Genomic DNA, 12,174 nt, shown 5'->3' with positions numbered 1-12,174 from the left:
AAAGTTCCAATTTCCAATTTCGAAGGCCCATATCTCGATTTCGGAGGCTAACTTCGAAAAATAGAGAAATTACTTTTTTTACTTATGACTCAATCTCTTAAAAACAGTTGGTTTGGTCCAATACCCAGCCGAGTGCTGTACAGTGTATTTAACTGGTCTTTTTCCACAACGGTGTTTATGGACCTATATGTTATTTCCTCAATTTGTTGCTGTTATTCAATTAGTGGTATTCACCAAAGTGAGCAAAAAGCCTGGCAGTCAATACTACTATTTAGTTGATAGACATCCTTGCTCTTTGCAGTTCTTCGTTCACTGAGCCAGTCGTGATTCGTGATTCTTCTTTTTTGGCGCAGTACCCGCCTAAGCGATTTTGACCCTGTTCAGCAAAGTACGCCAGTCGTTTCTCTTCTGTGCCAACTGACGCCAATTGGAAACGCCAAGTGAAGCCAAGTCCTTCTCCAACTGCGGGTTCCGAGTTGAATACTTTCAGAGCTGGAGCGTCGGTGTCAATTCGAACGACATCGCCAAGCCAGCGGAGCCGCTGCACTATGTCCATTTCGTTGTAAAGCTCATACAGCTCATCGTTCCATCGTCTGCGGTACTCGCCGTCGCCAACGCGTAAAGGCCCGTAAATCTTCCGCAAAATCTTTCTCTCGAATACTCCAAGAGCCGCCTCATCGGAGGTTGTCATTGTCTATGCTTCTGCGCCATATACCAGCACGGGCATGATGAGTGACTTACAGAGCGTGGTTTTCGTACGTCGAGAGAGGACTTTACTCCTGAATTGCCTACTCAGTCCAAAGTAGCACTTGTTGGCAAGAGTGATTCTGCGTTGGATTTCAATGCTGACATTATTATCGGTGTTAATGCTGGTTCTCAAGTAAACGAAATTCTCTACTTACTCGAAATTGTAACTGTCAACAGTGACGTGGGTGCCAAGACTCGAATGTGCTGACTGTTTGTTTGATGACAGGAGATACTTCGTCTTGTCCTCGTTTACCACCAAACCCATTCGCTTTGCTTCCTTGTCCAACTTGGAAAAGGCAGAACAGACTTCACAGTCTTTCTTACCGATGATGTCAGTGTCATCGGCATGAGCCAGCAATTGCACTCTCTTGTAGTAAATTGTTCCTGAGCGGTTGAGTTCTGCTGCTCTTATTATCTTCTCCAACATCAGATTAAAGAAGTCACATCAAAGGGAGTCGCCCTGTCTGAAACCCCGTTTGGTGACGAACGGCTCGGAGAGGTATTTCCCAATTCTGGCGGAGCTGGTGGTATTGCTCAACGTCATTTTACACAGCCGTATGAGTTTTGTGGAAATGCTAAATTCAGACATAGAGTCGACAAATAGGTGGTGAGTGTCGATCCTTTTCTCGCGGGTCTTTTCCAAGATTTGGCGTATTGTGAATACGTGGCCTATGGTCGATTTTCCAGGCTAAGGCCACACTGATAAGGCCCAATCAGTTTATTGATGGTGGGCTTCAGTCTTTCACACAAAATGCTCGATAAGACCTTGTAACCTATGCTTAGAAGGCTGATCCCGCGGTAGTTGGCGCTACTGAGGACACCCGAATTAAACGCCCCTGAGTTTGGGTTTTAGTGGGTAGCCCAACACGCTTCGGTGGGAGTCCCACACCCGGGGAAGGTAGTATAGAGACTAGCGCCCCGGCCAGTGCATAAAGTATTTCCCTCTCCTACGAAAAAAAATTTGTATATAATTTAGGGATTACAATTAAGCGATCGTGATTAAATGTAATCGTAATCAAAAATTACCCAGCTCTGGTTGCAGCATATCGAACATTTATTTGCCAATATTAAACCACCATTTGTGACAAATCCCGCTGAATGTGAAATTTGCAATTTCATTTGTGGAAGTAGCTGATTTCGTCTTATTATAGTTTTTATTTTATTTTTAGCGCCCAGCGCTTAAAAGCGGATTGTGCGATTAATCAATGAATATGGGTTATAATAAATTTATTATTTGCGCAGTCCTATTGGGAAATGTGTTAATACAAATATTTTTTTAAAGTATGAATATTTTAAAGAAAATTAGTTGTTCATCACTATCATTTAAGTGATTTGTGTTATTTATTATTACCCTGAAGGCATTATATTCGTTTTTAGTTTTAAAAACTATGTTATAACAAAGGACGTAGATAACAAGAAGGGACAACTCGTTCTAATTGTAGCGAAAGTGAGTAACAGGGGCGTGCCTTCGCCTTCTTTTTTCATCCAATTAAAAAACGTACCAGAGCAAAAGAGAATGCACGCCCCTGTTACTCACTTTCGCTACAATTATAACCAGTTATCCCTTGGTATCTACGTTCTTTGGTTATAACAAGATATCATTTTTAAAATAAAAGATTATTTAAGCCGATTTCATGAATTTTATAAAAAAAAACTTTGGCGATTTTTGACAATTTTTCCCCATAAATGGCTCTTTTCTTTTTAAATAATCTGGACACCCTGGAATGTACAAACAAGGCTATACTTATGTCGATTTCGTTTCTACCAAAAAAAATTTTACCTTTTGATTGTTCGTTTCTTAAAAGGCACATTCTCTGCCCTGTGAGGATTTGTCAGGGGAGATGATGGCCCTGAAAATCATATGGTGGCTTAAAACGACAATATGTATTATGAAATGTGTGAGCTAGACAAGGACAAGAACATCACCGGGGAAGGGCACCATTTTTTGGAAGAAACGATATGATACTTAAACGGCGACGCTTTTACCTCGCCTCACCTACGTTCTCCTCAAGTTTGGCATGGCACTTCTTGGACACCCTGTATATATATATATATATGTACTTTTTATTCGCAGGGTTATTCCCTTTTTTTAAAGAGAACGTAACAGTTACGTAACAGTTAGTTGATTTATAAAAAATGTAATATTTGAGTTATTAAGTTAAAATGACATTAATGACATTTTGCTGATGTCATCTAAGCAAAGAGTTCAATTAAAATAGTGGCAATTTTCTCATGGGTTTATATATCAAAACGGCTCATTGCTTGTAGAATAATTTCCTCGACCTATAAATATACATAAATAAAATATAAGAAAAGAAGCAGAAGAATTAATCCTAGTACTAAAGTACCTGAACATAGTCCGGCGTTTCTAATGCAAACAACACCGCCTTAGCAACGTCTTCAGTTTGAAGTTTAGGTAATTCGGCAACAGCGCGTGAGTAAACGCTTAAAAATTCCGTATCTACCATTCCTGGACTGATGCTCTGTATTCAAATGAAGAATAAAAATAATATATATAAGTGTGTTTTATTTTACCACGTCTATATCAGCTCGCTTTCCTGTTTATTTAGACCAGTGGTCGGCATTCTAACACATTCAAACGATGCAATAAGTGAGACTGTGTGCGTTGAATGCACTGCTCAGCTTCCGCTCTTCGTATACGTGTGAAACACACATGTGCTCAGAGAACGTTCAGTGAGCTATGGCCTGCCGACCACTGATTTAGTCAAAGAATACATAAAACTAAGAAGGTGTATAGTAGACAGTGTTGCCAAACATGGGCTTTTCCTACCAAAACTGGTAGTTTTTTTTTCCATTTGGTAGGTTGGTAGGCTTGATTGGATTTTGGTAGGTTTCGGGACCACGGTTGCCGTTTTGGTCCAAATGGACCAAATTTGGTAAATTGTTTTTCATTTGGTCCATTGGTCCAATGCTTTTTCAAATGGTCCATTTCAGAAGTGCTTTGGTTAGGTTATTATCACCCTTTCAGTTTTTCAGTTTTTAATTTTTTCTATTTAATTGATGAATTTTGGCAACACCTGCTAAAAGTTTGAATAAGCCACTGATCTTCAAATAGGGCATCGTTAATCATCTGTCAAAGCACGCTTCAAAAAATTCCGCGGTTTCTTCCCAATTTCAATTTAAATGTTCCTTTCAATTCGTGTAAAACTTGAAAACTTGTAAGTACATGTGTGTACCTGAAAGTGTGTTCTTTATTTCTTTATTAATATCTGTGTTCGTATGGAATAGTAGCTTATGTCGGCAAGCTGGCTTTAGTATAGACTTAATAAGAATATTGACTTGCTAGTATCGGAACTATTTATGCACGTTTATTTGCCAAAAGTTTTTCAACGGCTCGGCGCCAGTGAGCCATCCGCAATCGTGTGCTGCGAATGCCGCATTATACTAAAGCCAGCCTTTCGACATAACCTACTGCTCCATACGAACATAGATATGTATGTATATTCAATTTATCCTTATAGGTAAATATTATAAATGTTTCTTTAAAAAATATTTAATATACGATTGTAATGCGCTTTGTACGCAATATGTAAAAAACGTAATAAAAACTGAATTGGCATTTTTTCTTGATAAAGAGCAACAAACTCCACTCAATTTCCCAATGTTATAGAAATTGGTCAATTTCTTACCATTTGGTCCATTTTTTTTGGACCGGAAAAGAAATTGGAAACGGCAACCGTGTTCGGGACAATGAGTAATAGTTATTTGAGAAAAATAGAAAATATGTACGTTTCTCCAAACATTTTAGCAACCCTTTTACACAAATATTTCACCGGTGCGTTCGTGTAATGGCGGCCACAAACATGTAAATATACCTGATTCCTAAGTACAAACGTATACCTTATTATTGCCAATATGCAATACGGACATCCATATATCGTCACCTAAGGGTGAAAAGGTGCCAAGTCCATTTTTTGAAATTTTTCAGGAGAGACGAAAAATCCATGCAGTTTCGTATTACCTGTCATTCTGCATCAAAAACTAAACTTTGAAAAAACAAAATGGACCCTTTTCACCTTTAGGTAGCGATATAATTTATGGCGTACTTGGACCAAGATTCCAGAAAAGTCTGCCAATAGGCTCGTACTCAACCATATTTCAGGCGGAGGTCTTCCCAATCGAAGTCTGTGTTCGCGAATGTCATCGTAGAAGGCAAATGAGGCCAGAATAAATATTATGTCGGACATTCAGGCAGCGTTAAAGGCCTAAGAGTCTTTTAAAACGACATCAAGGCTTGTAAACTCTTGAACCACCTGCGAGCCCAAAATAGCGTCACGCTGTGGAGGGTTCATGGACATGAAGGGTTTCAAGGCAACGAGAGGCCTGACTGTCTCGCAAAGCGTGAAGCCCAAATGGGTTTGCATGGTCCCTAGCCTTCCTGCGGTACATCTAAAAGATACACTGCAGACCTACTTAGGAGCTAACTGGGAATAATCTCAAATTGCTGCCCACTGGCCGAAGTCAAAGGGAATAACACAATCAAAGATATGTATAACTCTTTCCAGCAGGAACTCCGAAAGACACCTTGAACTTAGAACTCTTACTGGCCACCTGACAGCAACCTGCAAGTTAACGTACGGTTTTAATTAAATGGGTCTGTAGAGACGGACTCTAGGGTTTGTCGGCTGGTGAAAGAAACCCCAGAGTATATTCTATGTGCCTGTCGACGAAGCATGAATCGTAGATTGATACACCTTGGAGAACGATTGCCTTCTCCATCTAAAATTTGGAACATGGCCTCATCCAAAGAGCTGAGCTTTTTAAATAGCCTAAGGTTGGAGTGATTACAATTTGGATTTAGCACAATATATCTTCTTACGTCGCAGCGCGGGTATCTTCGACGTAATCATCAATTATATAAATAGGCAATCATGTTTCCTTTACACCCCTTTTACGGCTAAACTGTACTTCTAAGGTATAAACAATTATATATCATTATAAAGGTATTTTGATGCTGATGTGCAGGCAATTTTTAAAATTTCAAATTAGTTTAAAATAGAGCGAAAGAATCAATTCAAAAGTCACACCAATACCAATGCCAAACATGTTCATGGTTGAGGCGGAAATGCCTCCTAAATGTATGCTTTAATATTGATAGTGAATTAACGTGCTAAGCAGCAGTTTAGGAATAAGATGTATGTATGTATGTACATGAATAGATTAGCCTCAAACAAGGATGAAGATAATTTTGAGTATGGAGAAGAAGAAAGGGATAAATACAGAAATTAAAATAAAAGTAAAGAAACCTAAATATGAAGACAAAGAGGAAGGAAAATTTAAATACCTAACCTAATAACAATGGTGGGGGTGAATATGTAAATGAAGAAAAGAATGGACATATTTAGATCAGGATAAAGGAAAGGATAAAGATGAAGAAGAAGATGAAGACCAAGACGAGGAAGAAGATGAAGATGAATATGAAGATAAGGATAAAGATAACTTATCTTAACTTAACCCCTTAACTTAACTTAACTCACCTCAACTCAACTCACGTACGCTTAAAATCTTACTCCACCTGAGTTCGCTACACATTAATTCACCACACCTTAACTCCCCACACCTAAATCCACCACTACTTCACTCCCCACACCTAAATTCACCACACCTTAATTCACCACACCTAAATCCACCACACTTTAATTCACCACACCTTAACTCACCACACCCCAACTTTCTCACCACATCTGAACTCACCACACCTTAATCTACCACACCTTAATTCATCACACCTCAACTTTCTCACCACACCTTAACTCACCACACCTTAATTCACCACACCACAACTAAATTCACCACACCTCTTAAGACCACCACACCTGAATTCATAACACCGTAACTCCCACACCCAATTCCACCACACTGCAACTCACCACACCCAATTTCACACATGACATGATATCACTAAAGGAACAATGTAAAGAAAAAGAGGAAGGAAAATTTAACTACCTAACCTAATAACAATGGTGGGGGTAAATACGTAAATGGAGAAAAGAATGAAGATATAGATCAGGATAAAGGAAAAGATAAATATGAAGACGAAGGTGAATATGAAGATGAAGATGAAGAGGAAGATGAAGATGAAGATGAAGATGAAGATGAAGATAAAGATGAAGATGAAGATGAAGATGAAGATGAAGATGAAGATGAAGATGAAGATGAAGATGAAGATGAAGATGAAGATGAAGATGAAGATGAAGATGAAGATGAACATGAACATGAACATGAACATGAAAATGAACATGAACATGAACATGAACATGAACTTGAACATGAACATGAACATGAACACGAAGGTGTAGATAAACATAAACATAAACATTAAAAGCGATAGAGACCAAGATAGAGAGGAAGAAAGTGATAGGGATAAAAACGAAATACAACTGAAGAATGTGCGTGTTATATTGTGATGTGTTATGCTACATATGTTATGTTATTGAATCTAATGCTATTCTATGTTATGTTATGCTAAGTACTAAGCTAAACTCCCCTCCACTTAACCCATTCCAACAAATTTTATTTCAGCTCAACTCAACTCACATAAACTATCCTTAATTTTAGCGGTTGAATTTCAACCGCTGGGCGAACACTAGTAATAATAATATCGTCACTAGACACGAATAAAGAGCTCGGAAAAACTCGTTGGGGAGTTCTGGGGAATACTGTGGCACTCGAAAATATAGTTGACCGCGGACATAAGTTTATGGGTCTTTCTTCGCTGTCAAAGAGGTTAACGCGGCTTTATTTGCCGTCACCTATATTAAGAGTCTTTCTTCGCCGAAATTTTTTACGCCTCTTTTTTCGCTATCAACTTTTGAGCTCGCGTCTTTATTCGTATCTAGTGACGATATGTTTTTATGTGTAAAGAGACATATGTACATATGGATAAGTCTGTACAGTAAAATGAATCGTTATACGCAGTTAATTTGTTTTTAATAATCTAGTTGTGTTTTAGTTTTACTAAATGTTATGTTAACTATGTTTTTTTTTAATAATTTGACATTGAAAACAAATATTAAAATTCAAAAAAATGTTTGGTAGGTTTTGGTTGGTTATGGTAGGCAATTTTGGTAGGAAAAATAATTTGTCTGTGGCAACGCTGATAGTAGTAGACAACGTTCCAACAAAACGCGGCCACGTACTCTCTACTCAGCTGGGAGCCTGCTGTTGAAGCAAAGAAATCTGAAAACTAAAGCAGGGATTACACGATTTGCACATTTGTACAGATTTTCACATTTGGACAGTTACATAGCGGAATTTTTATATTGAGCTGAACTCATTCTCGGTACAAATTTCGAGTCAACAAAACTCAGTGACTTCCAAAGTGTATAAGCCGTGGCTATAAAAATTACACAATTTTTCTCTAGTTTTATCCAATAGCTTCGTGTTTATCCCGTATCAGAAAAAATGATATAGGAATACATACATATGCAGATAGTAAAATATTTGGAAGAATCTGTTAACATCAAATTCCCCTAAAAAATTTCTCCTTTCCTCTATTCCCCACCCAAACTTGAGTTACTCACAAATCGTGCAATTCCCTGTAAGTTGGCGACCTTGGTGTGTATATACATACATATGTACAATATGTAGTATGTGTAACGTTAGTGATAAAAGTTTATTTCAGCATTGAAAGCAATTTACTTACTGTTAATTTAATATTTAACTTTAGGAAGTGAATTTCCTGGCGCAGTGTTTGGCAGAGCGCTGTTATGGCGTGCTTCGTTGCTGGATAAACACTAAAAAGTGGCACTGGTACTTCCGGTATGCGATGACCAAGAGTGCTGAAAGACATTTGTGAAAGACAAATGAAATTCTTAAAAATTGTCGTAGTATTAAAACAGGAAAGGACAAATGGATAGACAATTAGTTTTTAAAGGGTTAAAATAAACCGTTAGAATACACAAGAAAAACAAATTTTATAATACCCAATTTTCACGAAGGGATATAACGGACTTCTAGGTATGCAGTTACAGTCATTCGATTATACTCTGTTTCTAACGAGGGTGATTTAAAATACCTTTTATTCTCTCGAAAATCGTGTAACCGTTAAAAAAGTTTTTTTTTATTGGAAAATTACGGATAAAATTAATTTTTTATTTGGTTGACGAACCAAATCATAAATAAATTTAATTTTTTATTTGTCCGACGAATCAAATCACAATCAAGCTTTATTTTAAATTTTTCCGACGAATCGAATCACAAAAAATTTTATTAATGATTTGATTCGTCGCACAAATAATACATTTACAGTAAAACCCGCTTAATTACCTCACGAAAAATGTCACCTTTTTGAGGTACTTAGGCGGGTTGGGTACTTAAAACAACCTGCTTAAGTACCTCGATGCGGATACTTAAGCGAACATAGTTATTGATGTAGTTATATCTTCTTGTTAACATACATAAATAAATCCTCGAATAAAACATGAACATTTAATGAAGTATACGTAGTTTAAAACCAAGATCGTAGCATTTTTTAAACACATAAACAAAAACTTTATAAAACAATCGATAGAGTAATATTATGTAATTTTTACAAGAATTCAACTCTTTAAAGTCATTGATTAAACCTATTTATCTATATATATAAAATAATAGCCGTTTTCATTGTTCGGAGTTAACTCAAAAACTACTGCATAGATTTCAGTAAAATTTTCATAGGTTATACCTTGCATATACGGTCGTATTATAGGCTAGCAGAAAACTCGATAGGAGGCGCTGGGGTCGAGCTATTTATAAAAGTTGTATTTATGAACCGATTTCGTTCAAACTCAAAACGTGTGTTACCACCATGGGAAATACGTATGCGAAAAATTAACCCGCTAGGTGGCGCTGGAGTCAAGTTATTTATAAAAATCGTATTTATATATGTATACTATATCTTCTATATTATATTCAAAATGTAAGCTACCAGCATGATGGAAACTACGTTTACCAAAAATAGACCCGCTAGGTGGCGCGGGAGTCGACTTATTTATAAAAGTCGTATTCTTAAACCGATTTCGTTCAAAAAACGCTCCTTTCGAAAAACAGACCCGATAAAAGCCCTATTTATGAACCGATTTTGTTAATGCAAATTCGAAACGTTTATAACTTTCATGGTGATATTTTTTTATTCAGTACAGACATAAAATGATAGCCGTTTTCGGTGTTCGGACTAAACTCTAAAACCAGTCAAATTGTCGGAAGTTATACCTTGCCTATATGGTCCTATTATTGCCTACTAGACAACACGCTGGTGTCGCAGGAGTAGAGTTACTTATAAAAGTCGTATTTATTAACCAATTTCGTTCACATTCGCAAAGTGAGCTACCTGTATGATGAAAAATTCGTTTTCTAAAAATGAACCTGCTATATTTTATAAAATCTGATTGAAATTCATAATGCGTATTCATTTCGTGACAAGCAGTGGTTTTGCAGAAAAGGGACCTAATGGACTGCGCTGCAGCCGAAATATATAGAAACCTACACGTGGTTTGATCTGCTTTGCCCCTATATTCATTTTAGACGAATTTACTTTTTGTATGGCTAAATGGAGGATTCGTTTAAATATGCATGTAAAGACCGCAACATTGTGAAAGCCCACCTTTGCCTCATACACCCTAAATGCGATCTTGCACCTACCTCCGATTGACAAAATTGCTCGAGGCGGCCGTTAGGACAGCAGTAAGACTCAAAGAAACCAGTTCATAAATATTAAGGAAATTTGTAAAAGTGGCAAATTGACAAGAAAAGATTCGACCACATCCGTAAAAAAAGGGAACACGGTAGGTATATCATTGGCTTTATTTGAACGATATTTAAGAGATCATACGACTCATTTAGTCAATGTACGGAAAAACTTTTCATCCTGTGGGGGGCGAGGACTCTTGGCCCTCCTATAACTGAAAACGCTCATCTGTGCTCTTTAGTTTTCTTATAAGGACTTTTATTGGCTTACATGGTTTACGGACCAATGTTGAAGTCGCAAGATCATAGAAGAATGTTACGCACGCTTGGCAGAGGTCTCACGGGTGGAAATGAGACCATCGGTAAAACTTATGACATCGAAAGGGATTAGCACTCGATATGGTATCACACCGCTACTATTCTTGCCCTATGTATCACGAGGATTCTGCTCTTTGTTCGTTTCATTTAAACTAAAAATGTTTACTTTACAGACCGATTTTGCTTTTAAACGCTCTTTTTCTATTGGCCAACATAAAAGATCTTATTAGGTGCCGCGAAGCAAGCGGGCATTGGCTAGTTCATCCATAAATTCAATGGCCATACATCTCCCCGCAAACGCATCACCCACAAGCGCAACTTCTGCGCGCGGGTCAGAAAAATTCTAAAATGTAAAATTGAAGAAATCGCAGCCAGTCAAATGAAAAGTTGCAACTCCGCGGTAAAATCTGTGTACGTTTGCAAAAAAATTCCATAATAATAATTTTTTCGCTAACATTTCGAGCACATCTGCATGCTAAATGGGAAATAAAAGCGTTTGTTATGTTATTAAAAATCAACGCGAACTCTTAGCGACTTACAACTTGCACTTTATTATACTAAAATTTAGTAATCTATAAAGCTGCATACCCAACATTTTTATAAAAACTAAAAACAAAAAAAAATACTTTTGGTAACATTTTTTTTATAACATTTCAAATTATTACTTTTTAATTTATTTTTTGTTTTAGGAGAACCCTACAATTGTTATACCCGAGCGCACTTGTGCACAAGGGTATATTAATTTTGTTCACATAACGGTTGTTTGTAACAGCCAAAACGAATCGAGATAGATATAGACAAATGTATACATAAATGATCAGAATGAAAAAAGAAATCGATTAAGCCATGTCTGTCTGTCCGTCCGTCTGTCCGTGTACACGATAACTCGAGCAAAAATTGAGATATCTCAACGAAATTTGGTATGTAGGTTTCTGTTAATCCAGGTTGGTATTGAAAATGGGCGAAATCGGACAATAACCACGCCCACTTCCCATATAACGGTAATTTCCAGAAATACGAAAACTGCGATATTTTAGTAACTACTGAAGATAATTCACTCAAAATTGAGATTTACAATAATTTTTAGACGAAAAATAAGAATATTATAAATTTTTGGAAAATGAGCGTAGCCACGTCCACTTATGGTTACATGTGTATATCTTGGTAACCGCTGCACCAATTTCTTCCAAGCTTGGCACAGTTGTTGGCCTTCGCACAACATACCAAATGGCCGAAAATTTTTAAAATCGCTCAATAACCACGCCTACTTCCTATATAACGGTAATTTTCAGAAATACGAAAACTGCGATATTTTAGTAACTACTGGAGATTATTCACTCAAAATTGATATTTACAATAATTTTTAGACGAAAAGTAAGAATATTATAAATTTTTGGAAAATGGGCGTAGCCACGCCCACTT

General features: G+C 37.1%; 1 protein-coding gene across 1 annotated transcript in view; it reads right to left on the bottom strand.

Moving 5' to 3' along the window:
- Nucleotides 1-2,797: 2,797 nt before the first annotated feature.
- The window catches only part of LOC118738048 (farnesol dehydrogenase), a 31,793-nt gene continuing 22,416 nt past the window's right edge, over nt 2,798-12,174 (bottom strand). Inside the window, exons 4-6 of the mRNA XM_036468945.1 lie at nt 8,414-8,549; nt 3,096-3,230; nt 2,798-3,030 (exon numbers count right to left, since the gene is read on the bottom strand). Coding sequence (XP_036324838.1) covers nt 2,986-3,030; nt 3,096-3,230; nt 8,414-8,549 — 316 coding nt within the window. The 3' untranslated portion in view covers nt 2,798-2,985. The remainder of the gene's footprint in view (nt 3,031-3,095; nt 3,231-8,413; nt 8,550-12,174) is intronic.

The sequence above is a fragment of the Rhagoletis pomonella genome, unplaced genomic scaffold, assembly GCF_013731165.1.
Source record: "Rhagoletis pomonella isolate Grant_MI unplaced genomic scaffold, Rhpom_1.0 Rhpom_scaffold_00004, whole genome shotgun sequence".
In the NCBI taxonomy this organism is placed as follows: Eukaryota; Metazoa; Arthropoda; class Insecta; order Diptera; family Tephritidae; genus Rhagoletis; species Rhagoletis pomonella.
Note: the sequence above shows the minus strand (reverse complement) of the source record. Positions and strands in the feature narration are given on the sequence as shown.